General features: G+C 46.9%; 1 protein-coding gene across 3 annotated transcripts in view; it reads left to right on the top strand.

Moving 5' to 3' along the window:
* The first annotated feature begins 327 nt into the window (after positions 1–327).
* ELOVL6 (ELOVL fatty acid elongase 6) overlaps positions 328–26,698 on the top strand; it is a 75,892-nt gene continuing 49,521 nt past the window's right edge. Inside the window, exons 1-2 of one of the 3 annotated variants that reach the window (XM_064450115.1) lie at positions 328–346; positions 1,183–1,244. In XM_064450115.1, the coding sequence (XP_064306185.1) occupies positions 344–346; positions 1,183–1,244 (65 nt within the window). In that variant the 5' untranslated portion in view covers positions 328–343. Of the gene's footprint in view, positions 347–956; positions 1,245–26,698 lie in introns of those variants that run through there. The other 2 variants (XM_064450116.1, XM_064450114.1) reach the window with 2 other exon arrangements.

Here is a 26,698-nt window from a genome sequence, read left to right as displayed (position 1 = left end):
TCCCACAACTTGAGGGCTCTCTATTTTTCTTGGTGCTTGCGTTTGATGACATTAAGCAGTTCATGTCAGTGAGGACTAACAGCGAGCCCACGACAGTCAGGAGCACGCTGACCTGTGCCGGATCCGCTCGCTTGAAAGCTGTTCTCTTGCCTTCAGACTGCAGGCTCAGTGGGGGCTGGGACCGCTGTTTTAGCCCAGTTCGTACTGTAGAGCACGTCCAGGGTGATGCCGGAGTCGGAGGAACTCAGCTGGAGTCATCAGCATGTGGCAGATGAGACGGGAAGGCAAAATTAAGGGTGCATAAACACTGCGTGCCCCAGCTGCGAGAGGAGCTCAGCAGGCGATGGTTGGTAACGCTCGGGGTGCCTGCCCCACGCTCCGCCAGCCCCACCCGGGCCATAACACCGGGAAGCGTGTCCGTGCGCCGTGGGGAGCCTCGGGCTGCCCGTCCGTAGAACGGTCTGTGTCCCCCCCCTCAGCGTGGGGACCCCCCAGCTGCAGCCCCCGGCCTTGGGGCGGGCCGGGCCGGGTAGCGGGGGCCGAGGGCCCGCCCGGGGGGTGGCGGCGGTCACAGCAGGTGCACATTGAATTTAAATACAAAAAGTAGGGGGGGCGTAGTGGGTTTTGGGGGGAGCGCGTGCTCTGCTGGCTAAACCTCAGCTTGTGCTTTTTTATTTCCCGGGCGGCCGGGTCGCGGGCGATGCAACGCAGGGGTGGGGGGGCCGTGTTTTTGTAGTTATTTTTGACGGCCTGGGGGGGTTGGGGTGGGTGGGTGTTCCTCTGTGCCAGGCCGAAGCGCAGCCCCGGTGCGGAGCGGCGCCGCCCGCCGGGGAGCGGCGAGGGACGTGCGGGGGTCGGCGGCGGGGGGGGCGGCGTGGGGCGGGTGTCCCAGGCGGCGGCGGCGGCAGTAGCGGCGGCGGGCGGGCACTAAGACCGCACCGCCCCCGGGCGCTGCGCGGCGGCCGCAGAAGAGGAGGAGACCGGCGGGCCCGGGAGGAGAGGAGCGGAGCTATGCTAAACCCGGGGTACCGCTGAGGCGGGGCGGGCCAGGCCAGAGGCGGGGGCTCTCCGGCGGCGGGCGCGCAGGGGCCCGGCTCCCGAGGCGGCGGCAGGCAGCATTTCGGCGCGGGGAGCGGCTCCGCAGCCACCGGGCCAATGAACATGTCAGTGTTGACTTTGCAGGAATACGAATTCGAGAAGCAGTTCAACGAGCATGCGGCCATCCAGTGGATGCAGGAGAACTGGTGAGTGCCGCCCGCGGGGCCCCCGCCGCCGAGCCCATCGGGCTGCGCGCTGTGTGCGCCCGGCCGGCGCTGCGCGGCGCTGCGCTGCGCGGCTGGGCTCTGCGCCGCCGTGCGCGGGCACACGGGCGCTGCCTCCCGCCCGCCCCACCTGCGCGCCCGGGCGGGGGCCGCCCACGCAAGGCCGGGGCATCCCGCCGGCAGCGCGGCGCGGTGCGGGCCCCTGGCCCCGCCGCCGGTCCCCGCCGCCGTGCCCCGGCCCTCCGGCTGGCCCGGCGGCGCGGAGCCGCACACGTGCCCCGGCGCTGCCCTCGGTCTGCCCTGCCGCCATCCCTGCCCGCCCCGTCCCTCCGTGCCCGTCTTTGCCCGTCCCGTCCCTCCCGCTCCCCGCGCGGCACAACAAGTTGCGCGTGTGCCTGCGCTCCCCGCGCAGCCCCTTTTCCATCCCCCTCCCCTCCCCCAGCTCCTAATAAAACTTCATTTGCAGCCGTGCGGGTGTTAACTTTCCCGGCGTGTGCGTGCGGCCGGGGAGAGCCGAGACGCGGCGGGACCCGCCGTGCCGGGGCGCTGCGCAGGGACCCGGCGGGGCTTCCCGGGCCGCGGCGAGACGGAGCCTCACGGCCACGCACACGGCCACACGCACGCCCACGGCCCTGCCCGCCGAAGGGGAGCGCTGTGCCGGGAGCCTGCTGGCTGCCCCGCACGCATCCCCGGTCCCGGGCGTGGCCCGCATCGCCTCTCGGGCCTCGGCCGGCAGCGTGGAGGTGAGGGTGGAGGGAGTGCCCCAGCTGCCCCTGCCCCCTCCCGCGGGTCCCCGGGCTGCCCTCGGGGCCGGGGTCCCCGTCTCCATCATGCCCACCCACACCTTCCACCTGGTGCCCGTCCTGGCTTTGCCTGCCTGCGGGGGCCTTGTGTTCACACCTTGCCTCTCTGCTGCACCATCCCCGGCTGCCCTCGCCTGGTGCCATGTCTTGCCCTTTCTGCTGCTCCCGCGGTCTCCCTCCCCACCTTGCCCCTGACTTTCCCACTGCCCTCATGCCCTCCCCTGGCAGTGCTGCCTGCCCTCTCGGGCTCTCTCATCCCCATGTCTCCCAAGTGAGGACCTTCCCTAGGCCACCCTCTTTTGATGATGGCAGGACAGGACTGTCTCTGGGTCCAAGCTTTGGTGCCTACATTTGCAAGGGGCAATTGTCCCAGGTCCTAGGTGCATCTGAGCCAGGGACTTGTCAGTATCCTCCAGTGATTTGTCTGGGGACTTTTAAGGGCAGTATAACTGGAATGACCATTTAAGTGTGTGTATGTCTCCTTCTGTTCTCCTGCAGGTGAGCTCATGAGCTCTTGCAGGGTGTCTAGTGTCACTCATGTTTCAGGAGAAAGCAGACCACGTACATAGTCTTGGGCTGGAAGTGTTGGATGCTTCTTATTTTGTCCATGTTCCAGAAGAAAACTAGCATCAGTATAGGACGAAGTGGTAAAAGAGGATTGAGGGGGTGATACTTAAGTGTGTATAATAGCCAAATAACCCAGGAGAGATGCAGTTTAGGTTAAAGAACACAACTAGGAAACAGGACTCCTGTGTTTTCTTGGCTCTCCTGCGCTTCATGACATGACCTTGGGAACGTTACATAACCTCTCCTAGGCCTCAGTTTCCCCAGCAGGGAAAGCCCGGTGGGGGATAATAATGCTGAAATGCCCTCATGAGGCACTTTGATGACTTGGGTAATGTTTGCTGAGTGCCGTGAAGATGTTGGGTACTATATAAATGCTAAGTAGTGTTATTAAAATCTCCCTGGCAGTCTCATGTGCTGCAGAGGCCGCCAGCTGGGACTCCTGTAACACCAGGCTCGCACTTCCCAGGTTCAAAGGAAGAGATCATCAGTTTTATGCTGTTGCTGTACAGCTAAAGAGACATGATGATCCATGCGCACACGCTTTTCGGTCTAGTTTTGCCTTCTCTAAGGGAACTGATGAATTAATGCCTTTGATTCACATGAAAGTAAAGGAGGTGAGTGATCTGCTTGTGGCCTGGGAACATTTCTGGAAACGAAACGGGGCTGTGCCTGCCGAGGTCTCTGTCGTGGCAGGCTTCTCCTAAAAATGCTGCTGAAGACTCTTCTGAGTTTCAGGTTAAATTGTGTGGTTTTTGTCTTCAGGAAATACACTCACTTAATGAAACGGGTCCTGTTCCAGCTCTTGAATTTTGCGGGGGAGCTTAACTGGTAAAATACAGGAGTGAAGAGACATACAAGAAGGCTGTTCTGCTTTATATCGGGATGACACGATAAGTTTGCTCACACAGATGTTGGTGGCGGTACATGGCTTCTCCTGCCTTCTTGACTTTGCAGGTGTAGCCTTAATGTACACATCATTAGTGTAAGAGCGTCCTAAGATGAGGTTGTTAAGTAGTGGTTTGTAAGGATAAACACGGTTGTTCTTTTTTTGGGCAGGAAGATGGACTAAGTGGACTTGCTTCAGGAAAGACTGTGGCAGGATTTTATGCTGTAATCACCGTTTAAATTAGGAAGCAGTACTATTACAATGCCTAACATGGAGGTAAACAAATTCTATAGGTGTGGCGTTTGTTATTTTACTTCTATCTTGGAAATATTTCTTTTACAAATATTTGCTTTTACAAAGCAAAAAAAAAAAAAAAGGCTGTCGGGCGTTGTGGGGGGGTGAAGGGACTCTGAGGATTTGACCCTGTCTTTTGGATTTTGAGAAGTGTCTTTGGAGTCTGACTGGGTCGCACATGGAGATGTAGCCCAGTTTGTGGCAGGGCATGAATCCCTTTACATACCCTCTGGGTTCTGAGCTGGTTAAAGCACTGGCAAGCCCTTTTAATTATAACTACGTCAGCCTAAAGCTGGAAAAGCTTGAATGCAAAGCCTAGGGGTAGCGGCATACCCCTTGGTACTGGTATGGTTGGTCTGGCTGGGTCATGGTGCAAGAAATGAAGTGGCTGGTTCTGTTCAGCCAAGGCTCTCCCCTCCTTTGCCTCTGTCCTCTGAGCCTGCTCCAAGCACCATCACTCCCTGGGGCACGTGCCTGTTCTCTGCACTCACCAATCGCTGACACCCAGGCTTTTTTTCAGCACACCCCCATCGTAGGGTTTGTTTCCTCACTGCCATCTGCCCTAGAAGTTATCCCTCTGAGGCTGGTGTGAATGGAGCCTGTCTGATGGCAAAGTGGACTTGCTGCAGTGAATGAGATCCTCCTTGCTTCGTTCCAGATGTTCCTGCCTCACTTTAGGGAGGGCCTCCATCCTGCAGTGTGCATCGTGCTGGGACATCTTTAGAACCTGGGCCTATATTAGCAGTGCTGTAAAGAGGCTACTGTTTTGGCGTGGGAAAAATGAATAGTCTGTTCCCTGATACTTATAAGCTGATGGGTTTCATGCCTCCCTGAATGCTTGGCTTTATGTGTATGCACGCCCTTATGGTGTAGCCCCCAGGCTGCCTGGTTTTGCTGCAGGGAGGCATGAACGAGGTTGCAGGCTGCAAAGGCAGACTGCAGCCTGCTGGTGTGTCAGGGCGAGAGCCACCGGATAGTTGCCTTCCCTAAACAAGGGATAACGGGTTTGGAGGATGTTAAAGAGCTAACAGGTCCATTTACTCTCATAAAACTCCTTAAGCTTTATTTTGTAGGAAAGCTGTTGTTGATGTACATTTACGTAGAGTGCCATCGGGTAGGTTGCTTTTGATATAAGATATAGTGTCACTTTGATCTTATCGTGCTCGGACCGTGGGAGGTTTGATTTCAGTAAGACCAGGATTAAGCTAAATGTTTATTAAAATAATTGCTTAAAATGATTTCTCAAACCAAACTCTCCCAGCACCTCCTCCAGACTTCTTCAGAGGGGGAAGAGGGATGAAGTAAATAATCTGCAGAGGATTTTTTTTTCTCTTAAACTGCTGCATGAGAATTAATGCAGATCTAGTCCTTTTATTTCTTGTGAATAAATATATTACTACTTTTGCAGTAAATCTGCAGTTCAGTCAGACATACAGCAAAAAGGGTTGCAGTGCCGACATCCCGATTCCCAGGGGCAGCCAGTGAGGTAGCAAAAACCGGCTGGTGCTTAGGAAGGCAGGAGTGACAGAAACGCATGGACGGAGCGGTGACCGCCGGGGTCCTTCTCCATCGTGCTGCAGCACCAGGTTCGGGCATCAGCACAAAGTGACAGTTGTTCCTGTTATAATTGTCTGGCCAATAATAATTATCTTCAGATGTCTGCTGACGAGGGGCTCGCCAATGGGGAGGCAGGAGGCCTGCGCTGACTGCGCCGAGATATCTGGGCGAGATGACGTCACGTGAGGGCTTGCCTAAAATCACAGAAACTTTTCCTCTGCTGCTCCGCTGGCTGCTGCAGAGCTCCAGCCGTCCCTGCCCCTAGCGCCCTACCCTGCTGCAGGCTGCTGCCCGAGGGCAGGCTCCCCTCCATCCCCTCGCTTTTGCCTCTCCTGTTTTTCTCCCTGAAAAGCCAAGATTTAACCCTTGGCAGCCAGCAGCATGCTTGCAGGTAATAGCAGGAACCAAACTGGAGCGGAGGAGGATGAGCAGGATGAAAGCGGAGCTGGTTATTCCCCAGAGAGGCTGTGGGGCTCCACTGCAGAAAGTGGCTGTTTTTGTTGATGAGCTTTCAGTAAAGACAGTAGCACCATGTAAGGGCAGCTGGGCATTTTTTGGCTTTAAAGGGCGCTGGCAACTCGAACTGGACTCTGAAATTTACTTTGTAAACCTCAGATGAGTATAAATGCCTGTGTATTTGAAAAAAAGCCATCCTGGTTCAGGAAGTTACTTTTAACCTTTTGTTACCTGAAACCTTTATGTGGTGAGAGACAGAAAGTGCAGCTGATGCTGAGAGAAATTTATTCTTTGTAATTTTCTTTCTGGTCAAACCTGGAGATAGATGTGGAAGAGCAGAGGGTCAACTAATTTGGATTTGAAGGCGTGCTTGCCTTTTAATAATTCACACAAGCATCATCATCCTAGACAGATTTGTTTCTTAAATGCAGAACAAGCTTCCCTCATCCACTTAAGCTACTCTTACTTTGTGCAGAAATCAAGAGTGAGAGGCTGTGTGCGTCTCTCTCCAGGCATACGTGTGTGGCAGCCAAAAACTGATGTAAATTACTTTTTCTCCACACACCCCACCCCCCTCCCCAAGCTCTTGCGAAATGCCAGTGAAGGATGTGGAGGGGACACTGCAGTTACCCTGTCCTTCTCTGTGCCACAGCAAGGACTGAAAGGGAAGATGTATGAGTTGCTCTTTACCATAGAGAGACACTTTTACCTGAGGAAAATTCAGTCGGCCCAAGAATTTAGCCTGCCTCCACATTTCATCCCCCAGAGGGGCTTTCTGCTGCTCTCTTGTGCAAACTGGCCATAAAGCTGACAGGGCCACCAGTGTGTGGCAGCTTTGGTGCTGCAGAGATTAGAGAATACCTGCTCCTTTGCCTTCCCTCCATCCCACAGGCCTTCCTGAGCAAAAGGCTGATGTATTGGAGCATCACAGAGCGTTGGCTCCTTGAAAATACAAGGATGGAGTCTATGGGGAATAACAGTTCATGTCCTTTCAGAATTCAGGTATTTTCTGCCTGTGTGTGTGCTTGTGGGGCAGGGGGTGGGGGTGGGGAAAGGAAAACATAGTGGCACAAAAATGTCACCCTGAAGATAAATACATCAGCGTCTTCTGGATTCAGCCTAGCACTGAAACATAGGCATTGGCCTTTTGCTCACCCTATCCTTAGAGTATGAACACATCTCTTATCATGTTGCTTCATTAATTTTTAAGTGTCTGAGAGTGAAGACATCTCTTCTACTTTCTGAAACACCATGTGCTTGTAGGAATAATAAACTTGTAAGAATGGAGCAAGAAGTAATTTAGGAGCTGCCATAATTGTCAAAAGTGACTAAGGACATTCAGGAGCATTTTGTTTTGGGCTGAGATGTAGGACACTGAATTGTTTTGGCAGTTCTGAAAAAGTAGCTCATATCCTCACCTAGGCGTACGCTGTGAAAGCAGAGGGGTGTTTGTGCAAGCACAGGCTGAGTAGCAAGTGGTGGCGTGAACCCCTGCAGTCAGGGTGCTTTCTGTGGGTGGGCAGAGGAGCCGTGGGAAGAAGCTTATTTCCTCTGGGATTGGGATGCAGAGTGCCCAGCTGTCTCTTCCTTCTCTGAACACCCTGGCCCTGTTGAGTCACATGGAACTTTTCCCTTGGAATATGGTATTTTCACCTCTGTGGCTATTTCTGCTAACTTGTGGATACAGGCACCCACACCTATCCTGAGACAGGCAGGCAGACTTTATCCTTCACTGGTTGAATCCATGTGGAGTCAGTGGGAGGAGGGACCCTGCACACCGGTCCAACTTCCCAGTCTGCCAAGCTGGAGCTTCCCAAGGATGTGGAGTTAGGGCTGTTGCAATGACATGAGGCAGATAACATTTCGGTTACGAGGTAAAATCTCTACCTGACCAGTCCTGGTAAAAGTGCAACCTGAAATCAACTTCCACAAGGCTCTTCTGCAGCCTGAGCGCAAAGCGCATCTTTGGCCAAGGTCATTGCCCCACAGTGAGAAGACAGCAATTTGTAGGACGGCACATGAGTTGCTGTTGGCTGTTTTGCTGTCAGGTTGCACATGCTTCTGGGCAGTTCCTAGGCACCGCAGCAGCGTTCCTTTCCCCATTGCAACTTTTAATCATACCTTGGTGATGTGCAGTTGTTATGTAGGTTGGTTTTTCTTCCTGTTCAATTTTCTGAGGTGGACACTACGTGTACATGTCCCTTGCAACCTAGAAATCTTTAAAAGAGTCTTCTTTAAAAGCAGTGAATAAAATTCGCATGGAGACAGCTTCCATAGTCACTTCCTCCCTCAAACAGACACAATCTGGTTGCCCATAATCTGGTAAGAAACACACTGTAGACAGGCTACAATAATTTGTTAGATCCTGGACTTTTAATGAACTCTGTGCTGGTAGATGTTGCCTTTTAATGGGGCTCAGGGTAAGCAGGAGATCAGCGTGAGTAACTCATTGCGTGATTAGGGGTCTTGGTTACTTCGTTTTCTGCAATGCCTAACACAACTGGCCTTTTCCCTGACCCCCCTGCTGAAAATGCAGTGAGGAGTCACGTCCAGTACATCTACCACTCTTTAAAAAGTCAAACGTGGTCATGTTCCCGTTGGTCTCAGAAGAGGAAAGTCTAGCTGAGTGTTTAACTCTCAAATTTATGCACTGCGTTTGCTGTCGCTCTCTTCTCCACAGCCGTCTATAGTGGTGCTGGGAATAAAAGGATGTTTTGTACTTTTTCTTCCTTTATGTCATTGCGCAGTCTCTGCCCCTTGCTCAAGAGTCTATCCTAAGCCCTTTTCAGCTGACTTTGATCTGCTGACTCTTAGCAATAAATATAGAGATTAAAAGGGGGAAAAACTTGTAAGGGAAAGGCTGTATTATTTCTGTCTTCGTGACTGTGTTAGCCCTGGCAGGCTGCTACCCCTGGTGCGTTGGGAGTCCGGGGAGGGGGGGCAGACTGATGGGGAGTGCAGAGACCCTTGTCTGCAAAGGTATTGTCAGTACAGAGCTGGAGACATCGGAGAGTACAGAGCTGGGGTTTCTTATTTGACTTTGAGAGTAAACTTTTATTAGTGGTTATGGAGCTTTCTGTGGCTTTGAGAATGATTTTGTAGTGCAGGGTCCACTGGGACTGCACAAGGCAAGATGACGTAAAACGCTTTTTGGAAAGCTTAATCAAGAGATTTTAGATGCTTTTGCTTTTAATGGAAATGGACAGAGGTTAAAACATGTTATTATTTCTAAATGTAAATTAGCATTGGCTAAAATGTAAAATAAACTTTTCACTGACTCAGACTATATCAACGTGTGAGCTATTAGTGTAACCACATTACCCGCATCCTGCTACCCAATGCTTTTTTTTTTCCTTGCGAACTATTTTGTCAGCCCGCTTGAGCCTTGTCCCGGGTCAGAGTAAGAGCAGAAGGGTTTTGCATTTGCTTGGTGTCTACACAGCACCTAGCACAGTGGTGCCCCATCCCAGACCCGCTGCTACGACGAGCCATGCTGTTTGCTGGCCGAGGCCGGTGCAGCCTGGTGGGGTGCTCTGCAGGGACACCCAGGTTAGCATTATGCAAGCCGGCAGCAGAATGGGAAATAGCAGGCCTCTGACTGCACCCAGGCTAATTCAGGGAGAAAATTGTGTCGCTTCATGTGCAACTTTTGCCAATGTGGTTATTGCTGCCTTCAGATCCAAAATAGCAACGGTTGATATTGCCGTTTGCTGTGTGCCTTGTACTATACGCTCCACTGCAAACCTTCAACTGCGAGTCTTGTTGACTTTTGTGCAGACCTCTTACGCTTCGATTGCCAAAAGTCTTACTTATGCACCAGGGGCAAGGTGGAAGGACTCCAAAAACATTATGACCTCGGTTTGGCTACAGAAGGGACCCAGATCCTGCAGAGCAGACATGCCATGAAGTATGCATCTGCTGAGCAGTCCTGACCTGCTGTGGGAAGAAGAGAGGGTGATGCAAGTTAAAAGTTTATCTTATGCCAGGGGACTTGGGGCTTTGCAGAATACATGTAATGATTTATGCACTACACCGCAGGCAGGGGAATGATGATCAGTACGTCTCCAAGGACATGGGGAGCCTGACTTCAAACTGAATGCAGCCATAGGCGCTTCGTACAAGTCGGGCATCAGTCAGTCAGGCCCAGTTCTTTGGAAAGTGCCCGAGTCCCACCATTTTGATGGAAATCAAGGATCTTTGTCATCTCTGAAAATTGCTCTTTGTGCCTCTGTTCCTCAGCTGTAAAATAATGAACAATTCCCTTCAGGGATATTCAAAGATGGTTTTTTTACCACGTCACAAAGGTGATCCCGAGGTGGTAAGACATGTATGAGTAACTACATTAAAAGAGTACAGAAATCATAATGGCCTTACAGTATTACTATGCAGCTCTATACTTGTACTAGTACTGAAGAATCCTTTATTCTCACCAAGGATGTGGGGCAAAGTTTGTCTCCGTGATTGCGGTAACCGAGAAGTAAGAAGAGCTGCTGTAATATCAGAGGCAAGGCAGTTTATTGTTGGTATCATGGGATTAAACTGCAGAGGAACTGTCCTTCAAATAGTCCAATAAAACATCAGACTATTCAACATCTTCTGATGATAACTTTTAAATAGAATTTTAAAAATTTGTTGGTAATTAGTTTCAGCATATGAAGCCTTTAAACTGAGTGAAAAATGATTTGGACATCATCCATGATTATGAGCTCCTCAAATTGAATGCGTTGGTTTTGATATCTGATGGCCTCAGTTACCCCTGGACATAAAAGTTAAAAGTCTGTCAAGAGCATTATTAAGGTTAAATATCTGCCCTGTATGTCTTGAGCTGTATAAATACATGTGGAAAGAGCAATCCCGGGGAGTGTCAATTAACATTTTAAGGGGAAGAAACAATGGGGCAAGTTCATCTCAGTAAAAACACCAGAGTGATACTTTTGCAGAGTCTGATCTTCTGTCTAATAAAATTGTCTGGTTTTCTACCTCTATTTTTTTTCCTGTTTTATTTTTTATGTAGGACTGTTAAGAGATACTTAAGGTGATCGTAAAATCCTCCTAAGTATAAACAAAAGCATGATGCCAAAGTTGTTGCACTGTTCCTTTCAGATAGTGGATTTATTAACAAATCTTTACAAAGTCTGGCTTTTCCCTTGAGTAATTTTCCTTTTAGCTTTAATTGGGAATTTTCCCTCTAGGTGTCCTGTTGTGCATCTGCTGAATGCAGGTCCTCTGTAAACATTAATTGGGATTTTGTGGTTGCCAACATACGAAATCTCCAGGCAGCTGCAAGTCCTCGGTTTTCTTCCTTTTTGTTCTCCCTGGAGTGGCTGGCTGTCCGTCCAACTCCTTTTCCATGTCTTTGCAGGTCACAACCAAGAGAGGCACTGGTTATTAGCAGGAAATTCTCTGGACACCTTACACTTCAATTCCTTACTTCTTTCTTCATCCTCCTTGGCTTCACAGCCAAGCAGAAAACTCCAAGCTATTTTGTACGCCACAATGATGTCTAGATCCTCTTGTCTTCATTACCTGCCTTCACTTTTGCGAAGACTTTTGCTCCATTGACACAGTAACTCTGGGGCTGATGGCTGCTCCGGCCCATGTTAGACCTCAGGGTCTCGTCATCAGTGGGGCTTGTTGGGTCCCCTCTCCTGGGTGTGGATGAGGACCCAGCCCTTGTGAGGGCATCTCCGTGCTCATGAGCAGCTGACCCAAATCCAGCAAAGCCTGTGGAGAATTCACTGCATTTCCTAGGTAAAAGCTGAAGCTGTGAGGATGTGCTCAGTGGAACTGCTGATGAGAATGCACAGCATTGATTGCAGACTCTGATGAAACAGTTGTTTAACAGGTAGAAGTATTCTGAGATACATAATGTTTTCTTTACATTATTTTGTGAGGGCATTGCCCCATTACATTTTTTCATAAGATACTGCTGTTGGCCACTGTCTGAAACAAGGTATTGACCTAGTTCAACCTTTGTCCTGACCTGATCGCTCCTGTGTGCTTAAATACCCTTTTTTGATCACATGCCTGGTAAAGAAAATACTATTTTTGGTACCAGTCACGCCAGAACTGTCTGAAAGTGACCATCTCTCTTGCAATGGCTCCGTGTACGTAGGCCATCAGTTTATTTTCTTAAATCATTATTTGTTGTCTCAGAACTCTCTAAATCCTGTGGAGTTATATCCATTATTTTTTAAATCTTACTTTGCCAGTTCTGAAAATGCCCAGAAATCCTATGTACTGTTGCATTTCTGGGGGTCTAATGCTAGGTGAGATTCCCCTTGTGCAAGGTGCTGCCCATGGATGCTGTGAAAAATTCTGTCTTGCCCCTAACAGCCTGTGGGTTTAGTTTAAGACTAGTAGCACCCCAGGCAGATAAAATTCATTCTTATTTTTTAAAAGGTTTAGATAAATTATTGCTTGGACTATGAGAGCCAGACCTGTGCAGCTACATTGCCACCGCCTCTGTGACCCAGTGAGGAGTTTGCATCTGTCCCAGCGGAGGGAGGGTGGCTCTAGGGAGCCAAGCACCGTGGGTAAAAATAATGTTATACCGCTGAAAGGAATCCTCAGTTAATATGTCTGTGTTCACCGACTTCAAGTAGTATGTCTGCAATGTATTTTTTTCATTTTTAACAATATCCCATAAGCTTTCCAGCATTTTCCAAGAGCTCCCGTCCTACATCAGTGCTTACGTCACGGACAAATTTCAAAATCGAATTTGAAAGGTAGGATCAATGCCAGGTGTTCCTATTGCAACACTTAGAGCCAGACTGTCGCAGGGCTGTTGTACCCAGGATGCTCATGCTTGTTAGGAAATGAAAGAAAATGTTTTACTGAAGGAAACATTTTGAAAACCTGGCCCTGGATGTTCATGAGTGGTGGTCCTTATGTAATGGTATAAAGATGGTAGTTACAGTGCACGCTTTTCCCAGATTCCTCCACCTATGTCTTTTCATCCTGCTCGGGAGGTTCACATGTCCGGGATCCTGGTATTTGGTGATTACAGACAGTTTATATTACTGTTCACTCATTCAGTCCTTCGAGCACCCTGCAGACACTGGTGATGGGATTTGTCTGACCACACATAGATGCCTGCTACATAAGGTGTCTGAGTCATCTCATCCTGAAATAGGGAGCTGAGAGAGACAAGTTGCATCCTAAAAAGACTCCCTTCTCTGCACCAAATATAGACTCCAGGGAGCTAACTGGACCATAATTCTTTCCAACCATCCTTCTTCCTTTTTTCCCCACCATGCATTTTCTTCTTTCCCCAGATATCTCTTTGCTTCTTCCTTTTTATCACCCTTTCCCCCTCCCTCTTTCTTTTTCTGTATATCTTTTTCCCATTTAGGAACAGTCAAGCCAGCAGCGCGGGTGGCTGGGGAAGCCCTGTATGCTTATGTAAAACAGCCTGCACAGTGGGAAACAGCTGGGGTGTGTTTTGGTGCTGGGCTGACAGAGCTGGGCAGCGCAGGCCTGGCCCTGAGCTGTCTCCAGATGAACAGAAAAAGTACTGCATTGGGGCAGTCCCGCTGCCACCTTCTGATGAAGTTGCTTGGTCCTTGATTTCTGGAATAGGGCAATAACAAAAAAAAGAAGAGTGCTTGCTTTCCGCAACCCCCATCATGTCCTGGTACAAAAGCAGCCTCTCTTTTAAAAGCCACTTGCCAGTCACTAGCTGGAAAAATCCTAAATGAAGTCTACAGTAAAACTTCTCTTGGCTTCAATGTAAGAGATTTAGTTCCTAGACTTGTATGTGTTGGCTAAATGTAATGTAGCATCTGGTATGTAAAATGATTGTGACAATTCACGTATTTGGAAATGGTCATTACTGTAAGTGGAATAACTGGAAAAGATGGTAGAAGAGTATGAAGAGAAAAGAGATTGTGTCTGCGCTTAGGAAAAAATACACACCACGCCGATAATATGGGCAATTCTGAGTTAGGGAGTAATAGTAATTACAAGAGCTACCACAGCTTTCTACTGTGTGGTGAATGAGCAGAGCTCCTCCCTATGCTTTCTGTAGTAACATTCCCTTGTTTGAGAAGAAAAAAAGGACTAACATAACAAAAAGGGATCTGTTAGTGTCTATCGTGTATCGGTGTTAAAGCTGGGAACGCAGATTTTGACCTCAGGCTTTCCAAATGCTCTTCTTGCCTTAGCAGTCATCATGACTTCAGCTGTTGTGGTGTCATGGCACATCTTCCCTAATGAAATGCCAGTGGTTTCAGGGTAGGCATGCAAAGTATGTGAGATACTGAGGGTAGTCCTTTGGTTAATCTTGATGAACTCTTGTGAGTACAGTGAGCAGTTTTGAATTGCATCAATTAAAATGGCATATACAATTGAGGGAGGCTTTTGACAGACCACAAGTATCTTGCCTACACTGTTCTTTTACGATTATTTTCCAGCATTTTGTCTTCATAGGCTGGGTCCTGCTGACCTTAATTATGATCTGTATTTATTGCTGGCAGAGAGTAGGCCTCCTTCTATTAGACTGGATCGCATTGTATCTGTTTACAGGGGACATGAATTTGGCTTCAGATATCTTTAACCCATTGCCTAGTTTAAGTTTTCATGAATGAGTCTTGACTTGGTGGAACTTCAAGTAGCTCTTGTGGTGTTAAAATAGCTGTATATCTTGAAAGAGGGACACTTGTGTTCACTGTATTACCATGGAGAGTTACGGTTTTTTAGTATCTTTGCCCTTTGCTAAGGCTTAGGCTGAATCGCACAGTCGCATTCTTGGTGAGTTACATGCTTTAATGACAGAAAGCTCTATGATGTAACATTTCTAACAACAGGAGGGATGCCTTGAAAGTGGTGGATCTGCACAGCTCCCAGGGCTGCTCTGAGAGCTGCCTGAAGCCATGCAACTGGAAGTCTTGCCAGATTAGAATGACCAATTTAGTTGACTTTCAGCTGAGATCTCTCTTCTTAGCTCCCATGTTCTATATGACATTAAAAGTAAGCAAGACTGATTCCCAGCATTTTCGAGAGCTTCCCATTGCACATACAGTAAGCCAAAGCATGTTAGACATAAACTTGGTACCACCACATGTTTTTCCTGGCTGCTGGATGAAATTCTGCCCCTTGAATGTCAGCTAGCCTGTGACCCAGGTTGCACAAGGGGGTGATGCAAAGGTGGGTTGCCTTGGGTTTGCTGGCACAGGAGTAGCTTCCCAGGGCTGAACTTTTGCCCCATGCCACACAGATACAACCACCACGGTAGGTAGGTGAACAGCCGCCTGTGCTAGGGCTGTCTGTCATGACTTCTCCCGGGCCCGTGACCTCCTGCGACAGATTGGAAGGGGCCGATGGAGGCAGTAATTGTCAAGCTGCTCCAGCTGCATTTCCCGGAGGCTGCCTGCATCGCCTTCCTGAAAGCACTCCTGGAAACAGCATGGCGTGGAGGTGATGGTATTTAGTACCCATGAAAGCATGTATGCTGAGGTGCTCGTGGCTGTGTGCCCAAAATATTACACCGATGCGGTCTGAGCCGTTTCCTTCTAGCTGCAAGAGTGGGGACAAATACTCTAGGTTGTCAGTTAGACAAACATCCCTCTCTAACTGGATCCCACAGTCTGCTATAATGCCCTGCAGTCTGGTCCCTAGACTATCCTGCTCAACCTGCTTCATTCAAAGAGTGGGTAAGGCACCCATCCGGAGAACTACAGACTTTCAAGGACCTTCACTATTAAAATTGGTGTCTGGGATTTGTCCAAGTTAGTGAGAGACATGCCTGTGACTTGAATGGGAAGAGGATGTAAATTTTTGTGCGTAAGGACATGAGGTGGCTCTAGCGTTAGCTGTAGCTTTGATTCAGACTGAGATATGAGTGCTGCTGAAGGCGGAATAAGCCACCATCCTGCAGGCTTCCTGCAGGAATACTAATGAAGAGGATGTAAACACAGGATGTGGCTATGGAGTAAATGGTAATATGTGGGGGCTCAGTAGAAAGTATGACTATTAAACCGAAAAGGGCTTGTCTGCCAAAGATTGGCTTACTTGCAATCCTCCCTGTGCAAGGGCTCCTCTTCCAGAAGTATTTACCTGTCTCCAGTGTTGAACCAGTTAATCTGGGCAGGGGCTTAGGTTGCCTTCTGCCATGCTTTGGGGTAGCGGCTGTACACTGGAGAAAGCCTTACAGAACAGAAAGGGGAAAGAAGTATCAGTTCGAGTCCAGGTGTGTTGACTCATAGGAGACATTTTGAAGGTTATGGATATATGTTAAGCATGTATTAAATAGCTCTTGCTTTATAAATAACATTTACAAAACCAAGTATCCTCTTCAGGCCACCAAAGTGTATAAGAATATGAGTTAATTAGAGTCTGCATTTTCAAAGTGGCAGAAAACCAGGATTTAGATGAGAAAAACTGCAAATAAGTTTGCTGGTGATTTGAAACCCTGTGATTTTTGTAAAACTTCCTGGCCTCGTACTTTGCTTTTTCTTCCTACTCACTGCTCTCTGCAGCTGTGTCCATTGAATTCAGCGTAGTCGCTTGTGATTTGTGTGACCCGAGAGAGGAGAGGTTCAGACCTGCCGTGCGATGGCAGCTTGCAGAGGGGCAGGTCTGCCCGCTGAAGACGGTACGTTGCGGACGTACTCCGAGGCACTAAGTCACTTGTTTTGCAGAGAAGTGTGGGCTGGCAGGAGGATGAGCCAGACCACAGGCTAATTTGTAAACAGGCTCAGTGGAGCGTGCCACGGCCTGCAAAGTGACCGGGCTAATCCTGGAAACCTGCAGCCTTTATCGTGACACCTGGCACAGCAGCACCGCTGGCCGCCTCTGCTTTACCAGATTTCCACGCTCACATCTCCGTCTTTCTAAACACGGCACATATTTTTACCTTTCCCAGACTTAAGGCGGGGGGGCGGGGGGTAATGGAAGAAATCTGCAGTAAAGCCTTCCCCAAAACACCATGAAAAAGCAGAGGCCCCCTTGCAAAAGGGAGGGGGCCCTCACACCTAGGTGGTGTGTTGTCCAGGTTATCGGGGATGTGACTTTGTCTGCAGCATGAATAACCTCACGGCACGTTCAGAAATGCTCGCCTGACTAACGTATTGCTTACATTTGCTGACTCACTCTTGCACAGCCTTTTTCTTTCTTGTTCCCTGGATGTGTTGATTTTTATCTCTGTTACTAGGGCTGTGCCCCAGACACTGTATAATCAGCGTGTTTGTGTTTGGCTCCTGTGGTGGTGGGAGGTATCTACATTTGGATACAAATGTTAACATAATTCACCCACAAGTGAATAATAGCAACAAAATACAGGGGCCTGAAACCTGCCCCACGTGGGAGGGCAGGCTGCGAAATGCTGCTCTCGGGGCAGGGCCGTCCCCAGCATCGCTGCCGGGGGCTTCCCACCACCAGCTCCGTTTGGTCTTACTGTCTGTTCAGGTCCTGCTCCCCAGTGCTATTTTGACCAATTAATTTAAATTCAGCCTCGTGCTTTCCACCTGTAGAAGACACCAACACAGGCAGCCTGTGTCTGAAAGCGCTTTCAGGGTGGGAGCCGTACACGGGCATGGCTGAGAACCACGATGGAGCTGCCGGGTCTCCACCGTTCTGCTTTTCCAGGAGGCATGTGGGTGATCAAAGGCCCTGCTTGCCACCCGCCCTGGTCACAGGGTGCTCCTGGAAGGGCTTCATCTGGCTCCCCCTCTCCGGGTGAGCTGCAGCAGCCCTGCACCCTCGCAGCCCTGCTTGCTTTCCCACTTTGATCTTTCACCCAGAGCCATTAAGCGTCCATGTCTCTTGCCACTTCAAAGGATGTCTGTTCCTGATGTGTAATGTTTGTGTGCTTATGGAGGTAGGGCTCATTCCCTGCACGTCTTCTCAAATACCCGCGGTCTTAAGTGACGTTCCTAAAATGTTTGGTGGTCCTGGTTAGTATCCAAGGAGAATTGTATCTTCAGGTTTTTTTCCCTGTACAGGCCAGGCTCCTAAATTTTGTCTATGGTTATCCCAGATGGTTGCAACTATCTTGTTTTCTCAATCTCTTCTGAGCGGGCCTCCATTTATTTTTCCTGTCCAGCTTGCTTAGGGCTAGTTTGAAGCCCGTCTCATTAAGTTGCCGTCACATAATGGTCTTTTCTCGTTTTTTAATCAGATGATGTCCAATGTTTTCCCAGCAGTCGTCATGCAAGGAATGACATTGCATGGCCAATTACCAGGGAACTAATTAGCAGACAACTTCTTCCCCCATGGTTCAAAGAGCATTACATACGCATTCCCAGGAGACTCCAGCGCACAGCATCACCTTGCAGCAGCGTTGCTGTGAAAGAAGCGCTCTTTTTCCCTCTGTACCTTTTCCTGTTCATCAGTTTTGTGTCAGACTGGGAGCAGGCAGGTGGCACTCCCCAACGTCACTGAGCAGAATCCAGCATTGACAGTGCCTTCGAAACCCTCCCTGTGTTGAAACTACGCACCCTGCACACCAGTTCTGCACAGCAGTGGCAGCTGAAGAGACTCAGCTTTCTGAGTGCCTGGGCACGGTAGCTTTGATTTAAGGAACTTCAACCTGGAAAGGGCTGTCTTTCTGGTTCTTTCAGGCACGATTGATTTTTTTCAGGCTAACCAGTATTTATGGCACTTCTTATTGCAGGTTTCAGTATTCCCGGTTCAGTGAGATCAGTGATATTTAGCATTTGCAAATAGAAATTCTAGGTTTGAAAATCTTGGCATTTTTGATTGTGACTCGTGTAAGTACTGGAGGGCGTTAAACATGCAGCTTCTCTGGTGTCTTCTGTTAGCTGTTTCTTCATCGTGGAAATGACTGTCAGCTTCCTGAACCAAGCTCTGAAAGCCCTCCAGGCGTTTCAGCGGCAATACTAACGACTTGTGACCAGCTTTGCTCACTTTTGGATTTACATTTTTGTCACAGATTCTGCATACATATTGGACCAAATCATACGCAGACAATATCAGGAGGGGGTGTGCTTGTACTCTCCCCACTTATTTTTACTGATTCTCAGAAGGAGTGCCTGGCACCTTGGACCCATGCAGTGAGGACTAAATGATGAGCAGAGCTGTTTTGCATTAAATTAGTCCATCTTCTCTATCCCAGCTTCCTCCTAATTCTTGTTATTTTTAATGGCAAAGAGCATCTGGCATTACCTATTTGTAAATCATAAATTTAGATTTATTTTACCCAAGTAAACAAAAACCAGTCCCAGAACAGACAATCATATGAGAGCTTTAAAAAGATGCCTTGTCTCTGTTGAGATCTGCTCTACTAAAATATTTCTTTGTGTTTGTCACCTAAGGTGAGCAATAAGCTTTTTCTTCAGCATGGCATTCTGTCACAGGACAGGGTGAGCAGTGGTACTGGAGCAGACGAAGTCTCCTACACCTCCAGACTGCAGCAGCTGCTCCTGGTAACATTATGTCCCCTTGTGCAGCTGCATGATGACTTTCTGGGATGAATAGCTGCTTCAGTGCAGAGTTTAAAATGGAAACCAGGACTTTGCCACCCAACTTTCAAATCCCCTCTTCTAGAGAGTTGGGGAGGAGGCTTCATTGCCTTACCAGAGTATCCTTGCAGGCTTGGAAGCCTTAAGCCTGCTCCCACCCTCGTTAGCCCCCAAACTGCTGGCCATACAGCTTTGTGCCATATCCCCTCCCCAGCCCAAAACTGGCCACTTGGCTTTTTGTTTAGGATAAGGGAAGAGATTTGTACCGCTGGAAGATGCTTGGGGCTGTGGGCAGAGTCAAGGAAATATCCATATATTAGTTATATGGATAGTTAGGCCAGATTTTCCAGCTGCTTATTTTACAAGCATGTTGAGACATCTCAATGCAGTTAGAGGTTATTAAGTCTAAGTTGTTAAGTTAATTTTAATGTCTTTAATAGACCTGTAGCATTCATGTTTAATCTAGTACTACTTATTGGCCTACATGGTATGTTGATACTTTTTAAAGCTTCAGACTTGGCAGCTCGCTGAACGAGTACTTGTATTTCCCAGATACTTGGATGAATTTCTTTCTGCCGCTGTTAACCAGCGTAGACTTCAGCTCTGCATTTGGACTAAAATTTGAAACCATCTGCAGAAGGGAGCCCGATGTTGTAGTTGTAAGCAGCGTCACTGGCTGACTCTGAAAATGGGGCCTGTATGTGTGTGCCAGGTGGAGGCATCGGGTGGGAGGCATCGGGAGAGAGCGAGAAACAGATTTGGTTTGGCTCAAATGAGGAATAAAACCTTGTATGAGCCAAGGAGGTCTGAGAAGCTGCCCAACAGACCATATAACCTTGTTCACTGAAACGAAACCTAACTCTGGATGCTTCTGGCCTTCTTCAGATCCCCAGGGAGAAACATCCTGCTGGTTACAGCACAACAGGGTAAGTGTCAGCCACCACTTTTTTCTGCGTTGTTTAAACATCTTTTCTTTTGGCATAAGAGTGCTTCTCCAGCAATTCAATTTTAAGTTTCAGAGTCTCTGGACTATATTAACATTTAATCTGCCCTCTTCTAGCTGGCAATTTCTATCCTGATTTGCAGTGATTAAAAATTAATCTAGCTAGGATTTGGTGGTGCTCCAGGATTCAGGCATTTTGCTCTTGTAAATCAGGTTTTAAACTAAATGCACATTACATATACATCTGCTTTATTTAAAAACTAGAATCAGTGTTTCCTCTGTAAAATAAAGATTATTCATGATTTCTTGGTATATTCAGAATTGCAGGTGTATCAGTGCAGCAAAGCAGTCAGAGAGTATCTTCCAATTGACTGTTCATCCCTTTGGAGGGATACCTTTCTTTTGTGTTTGGTATCAGAAACATGTACAAAAGGAGATTTTAAAATCTGTGTGTGTGACTGCTATGTTTTTGCTGTTGTGTTTCAGCTACCAAACCTGGCCCTGCCGTGCTTTGCTGAGGCAAAGCTTTCACTAATGCTGTAGGACAAGTTTTCTTTTTCACTATTAGCAGCTGTAAAAGAATGCTAACTTAAAAAAGGAAGAGATTCTAAGCCGTATAAAGACTTGATTCTCTTGCAGAGATAATCCTTGTGTGATTTTCCAAAATATTTTGTCAGGTTTTTTCTGCCTCTTGCTTTCTTAAGTATGCATTGGCACTAAAAGCCTGCTGACCTTCCTTGGATCAGCTTTTATCATCTAATTACTTGAGGTAATGTGTGCAAATCCTGGGATTTACATATTTGACTGATCTATGAGTAAATACCTCTCAGTTTCTGTTTAAATCTGAGTCTAAGGAGGCGCTGGTGTGGATACCCCACAGACATATTGCAGTCATATTGCAGGTACCTGCACATGACAGATTTTGTTCATTAACTCTTCCCCAACTATGACAGAATACGTCTGCACCAAGTGGAAGCACCAGTTCGGGTATTTTCCATCAGATTTGTGCAGTTTTGTGGAAGTTGTACTAAACCTGTTCTTCTGCAAATATTAACACAATTTTGGGTTTTTTACAAGTATACCACAATCAGTATGCCTCTAAATTCTTCCTGGCAGTCTATTGTGTTAGTTCAGGAAGGGCTACAGCATTTTCACTGGTTAAATTCAGGGGTTAAGGTGTATACGATGAAACCCATCTAACCAAAGTTGGAGTCTTTGGTTCCTGGTGTCAGTGCTCAGTCCATATGACTTTCTTGGCTTGCTCCTCACCTTTTTCAGGTTATGATCTGTTTAGCTTAAAACATCTTTTGATCTTTGGCCTGTAAACAAAAGCAATAAGCACTTCTGTAACGTGTTCAGGGCTATGTGGAGGGAAGTGTCCAGTTATGCCATTAGGTAACTGTTTTGTGAATAGCTTATCCTGGTAGACGCTGAAATGTATTTAAATGGTAATCCTATTTCTAACCTGAGTTAGGTAAATAAGTATGTTTGTATCTGAACTCTTCACCAAAGGTTAGTGCATTATCCAGTAGGCTGCAATCACACTAATGACAAACATTGTTTTATCACCTTGAGTAGAAAATAGTACCATCCCTGAGTAGCATCATGCAGTGTCTCAATTTTATTGCACTGCTCAAAAGCAAATGTAACAAGCATTGCTTTCTAGAGCGCTTCCCACACCTGCAGTCACTGACATGTGGGGATAAACCCCCATTTCCACTTTGCTATGTGTTGTATATACTCTGTGTTTTACAGTGTCGCATTTTTTTGATACCAGCCTGGACTGTGGTGCTGCGTGAGGTGGTACCCTTTCGCTGACTTCTGGGAGCTGCTTCCAGTTCATCTCAGGATGAAGATCCAGCCAATCTGTATGCACAAAGTGAAAGATTCAGGCCCAGGTTTCAACTGTATTAGAGTTTTTGAATATTGCAAATCTTTGCTTTTGATTCTTATTCATCTGTTACAGTGAACGTGAACTAGATCTAAAACCCCAACATGCTGTACATTTTAGAGTTCGGATAAGTTCAAGAAGGTTTCAAAACTTTCAGGGTCACTTTTTCCAAGAGAAATGTAGAATGACCACTGTTACTGTTATTTTCTATATAATTTGTTCTGTAACTTCTCCAGCAGTACTTTAGGACAGTACATGTTTGGTGTCACTTGTGTTACCATCCCAAGTCCAATAAGAGGTGAATTTGGGAGACATAAGACAATTCTTAAATCTGTGCAATTGTAGCAATTTGGGCTGGAATACAGTAGCAAAGTTTTCAGCTTTTCACTTTAAGGCTTTTATGCAGGTAGATTCATAAGCCAGGACCAAGTTTTGGGTCAAATAAGTAGGAAATGAAGCATAAGTACAGACTTATAGAAGAAAAAAAGCAGAAGACAATTTCAGGTTTTAATGAGATGTGAAATGTTCTCACCTTGCAGAAAAAGCACTCCAAAGAAATATCGCTGTTGTGGTTTAGCTGGCAACTCAGCCCCACACAGCCGCTCACTCACTCCCCCACCGGTGGGACAGGGGAGAGAATCGGAAGGTCTTTAGGTTATTCTGTGGGTAGAGTTGTGCTTTCTCTACTAATAGCTAATCTCTAATACAATTACTGTTCAGTTTTAAAGTAATCATTTTACTTGGGACACCAAGGCCTTCTCTTGTTTAGTGCTGCTTCTTTTTGCTCTTCACGGATGGGACCATAATAGCTGTGCTAACCATAAAATAGGCATAACAGACCAAATTTAGCTGCAGTAGTCTTTTCCCAAAGCAAAGGTTTTCCTACAGAACAAATAAGGTAGAATCAGACATCGGAGTCCCTGAGAGCATTGAAACTTCAACACATAACATGTGGGAATCTGGATGCTCTACATGGGACTTCACATGAGAGTTAAGTGTAGAGACAGACGTAGCTCTTTATTTAAATGGTAACCTTTTAGAATGTGATAAAATCTCATCTCTAGCTTTTACATAAGCTATTCCTCAGTAACGACAGGTGATGCAGTAACCTGCATGGTTTGGTGTGACCAGATGGGAGTATTCAATACAGAATTACAGTAACACTGTTCTTTACTATCCGTCAGTAAAAGAACGATGGACAACCCCAACTGCAAACTCATGTAGACACTGGGTGCTCTTTCCCCAGTCCCATGTTTGCAGAACTGCGCAGAGATCCATCTGTTCTTCTCTGCACTTCAATGTCTATGTGGGGAGAGAAAAATCGCAGGTTTGTGATGTTTTTAGGGTCAGTCACAGCTTTCACAAAAGGCGAATTCTGAAGTAATTTTAGATTATCATATTGAATGAATCAGCTGGCTCTGTACTTTTTAATTGTTGCTAGGATGATTACATAATTCTGTGTTAGATTTAGTTCAATTTGGTATAGTTCAGGCAATTAAAATAACTGGAAAATAAGCAGAAAGACTGGAGAATGAGTCCAGGAAAAAAAATATAACCAAAACCTCCTGGTCAACATCTCAAAGGCTTAGAAAATTAGCTTCTTTGTAAGGGACTTCAAGCCGCCATTTCCTGCAGGGCCACGCGGAATTCACTGTGTTCTGTCTAATCTTTTTGGATCACTCCGCATGGCTCTCAAGTGTAAAGCTAAACCTAAATGTGCTTGATGGTCGGTAGAAAAGGGCCTTTTATATTGAAACCTCTTCCTCTGAGTCCAGGGCAGAGAGAATTTGAAAGAGAAGCAGTGGACAGTCTTTGAGGCATAGTATGGACCTCACTTGGCAGACCTGATTAACCTGGGCAGCCCTTAGTAATTGCAGTGTTTGCCTTCATAGGGTTCCTTCAGTGCTGGGTTTCATGTAACAGGAAACAATTAGAGAAGAAAGGTGGTGCTATATTTCCATTGCGTTTCTTGTGCAAAGCTGAGGGCTGAGCCATCGGGGAATTTTCCCCTTAATTGCACCCTTGGTTGTATGAGGCGTGTTGATTGTCTTTACTTGATGCCCCCACACACCTGCTTGGAACCAGTTCAGGCAACCCACCTCACATAACGAAAAGTATTTCAGCTCGGTTTGCTGTTTAAAAATATTGAGGGCTGGATTCAGTGGCTGGTTATGCAAGAGAAGTTGCCGAGAGATTGTGGCCGTCTTGCCAGCCACCGGAGGGAGGTGGGACGGTATGGGCTCAGTACTGGGCTCCTTGTAGGCGTTCCCAGAGAAGGATTGGCATGATTACAGCTTGTGCGGGCTGCAGGTAGTCACACTGCATGGTTGGGGAACCCAAGCTACATGCCCCAGCCCTTTCGTTACGCAGGAGGTTGTGTGTATTGCACAAATAACCATTATCAGGTATAATCCTCTGAGCTCTGCAGGATGAGCTGCTCTGCTTGCCTCGGGGCTCCCTGTTTGTTGCCATGTTGCAGTAGTAATGATGTAGCTCCAAATCAGACGAAGACAAGACCACCTGAGGCAGGCAAGTCCTTTGAAAGTTTAATAAGTGCCTATGAAATGAAACTAGGACACCAAGATATCCATAAACCCTTGAAAGTTCAAGGAATTTGTGCATAATTAATAGCAGTAACCAAAACAGAGCAGCAGGTGAATATTGGTCTCAGCTTTCTTTTGGCAACTCCCTGGCAAGTCCATTTTCTTGACTGAGAAGAAGCGAGACCAGAGGCAGGTTTAAATGCTATCAAACTGTACCCAAGATGCCACTGGTAAGTTTTATCACTGGTGAAGATCTCAGAATAGTACCATGCTTTCATTTGGCCTCAGAGGTGCGTTAGCTCTGAGGCATCCAACAGAGGAATTTGACTGCATAGACTCGAGGCTGAAAGCTTCTGGGATTGCCCAAGAGGACTAAGATCTTTCTAGAACTGTGTAGGGCTGATTCAGAACAAGACACAGGTAATGGTTCTCTACGTCCCGCTGTAAGTCTGCAATTAAAAACTATAGGGTTTTGTAATACTTGCTAGATTATTCATGTGGATTGTTCAGCATATGTAGCTGTGATGGATGGATGGATGCATATATGTAAACTTCTGAAAGGCAATCTTTATGGCGAAAAAATGAAATAACACAGTAGGGAGATTACTGCCAAAAAAATGCTTTGTAAACCACAGAAAGGGAAAGAACAAATAAATACCGTGTTCTTACTCAAAATCAATTTTTTGTTTGTTTGGCTGGTGATTCACGTACTCTTTGCCAAGGTGATTCTTCTCAGTATTATTGAGATACATGTGTGAAGATAATGTGGTGGGGCTTAGAAGTTTCTATGTGAAGTACCACTTTGCTTCTGCCCCATAAATTTTCATTAAAAAGTGTTTTATGATCATCCAACATGAAATATGAGATTGGATTGATAATATATCCACAGCTACAGAAAAGGATGCCTTTCAAATCTATGTGCATGGTGCGGAATTTATCTTTTTACATAGTTGTATTGGAGGGATGGTATTTAAATTACAATGTAGAATAATTACAGGAAAGCAAACAATTACATCTATGCATCTAGCATTTTAGAAGTTCAATTTCTTACATATATTTGCTGAATAAATGTCACCTTGCTGGAACTTGCACAACCAGGTGGTGTGTTCACTTGCACAATCAAGAGCAATTCAAACATGCAAGAGGACAAAGATAAAACTGGTTTTGTAATGATAAAGCCAAAGGCCTTTATTTTTGTGCGATAAAAATTTCACCTCGAAATTGTGTAGTGAGTTGTTTGCACAGCTTTTCCTTTGATTCTTCAGCCATCTTACCCCAAGAAGGATACATAAAATGTGTGTTAAGCAGGTGCTAAGCTGCAGTTTGTTTGGGTGCCTTCTGCGCCGCGGTGCTTACTTCTGATGAGGTGGTGGTGAAGGTCTTAGGTTGTGCTTTTGGTTGTAGCCATCCTGAGTTTTTCTTCTTTGATATTTCTTCCCAAGGGCTGAGAATGACCTCCAGTAAAACATTTGTGGGTAGCTTAACCATTTTTCAGTCTGTCTTGTGCCGCTCAGCCGGTGAGTGCTTCAGTATTTGTTTTTTATAGCCAAGAAGGAAGAAATCTGAGCTTTTCTTGATGTTTTTAATCTTTGGTAAAGTGCCTTGTAAAGGAAACAAGCACACACAGCCAGCGTTTGTGGGCTTTAATGGTACATACAGGGGTGCTTGGAGGTACTGTGATTTCAAACAGCTTTTTTGGAGGATGTGCCTGTGCATCAGCTGTTACTATTTTAGGCAGGTCAGGTTTTTCCGTCCACAGAACATGCTCAAGTTGATGTCCAAAGAGGCAAACATGGAAGAAAGTAGAAAGATTATTTTGGATGTTGAAAAAAACATTATGCAAATTTCCACATTGACAATGTTATTGGGAAGATTGGAGAAGTTGTGAAAGAGCTCGCAGATGATTCAAGGGCCACTGAAGATGCCCTCTGAGGAAAAATTTAAGTGTTTATCTGCTGATTTTATCCAAAATCAGCATGTTGGCGCTAAAAAGGAAAAAAATATTGAGCACTAAAGAGCTCTTCCATCTTGAAAAGGGAGGCTGAGCAACGGTCTGTGCCTGGGAGGTGAAGTTC

Source organism: Phalacrocorax carbo, chromosome 4 (genome assembly GCF_963921805.1).
Source record: "Phalacrocorax carbo chromosome 4, bPhaCar2.1, whole genome shotgun sequence".
Classification (NCBI taxonomy): Eukaryota; Metazoa; Chordata; class Aves; order Suliformes; family Phalacrocoracidae; genus Phalacrocorax; species Phalacrocorax carbo.
Note: the sequence above shows the minus strand (reverse complement) of the source record. Positions and strands in the feature narration are given on the sequence as shown.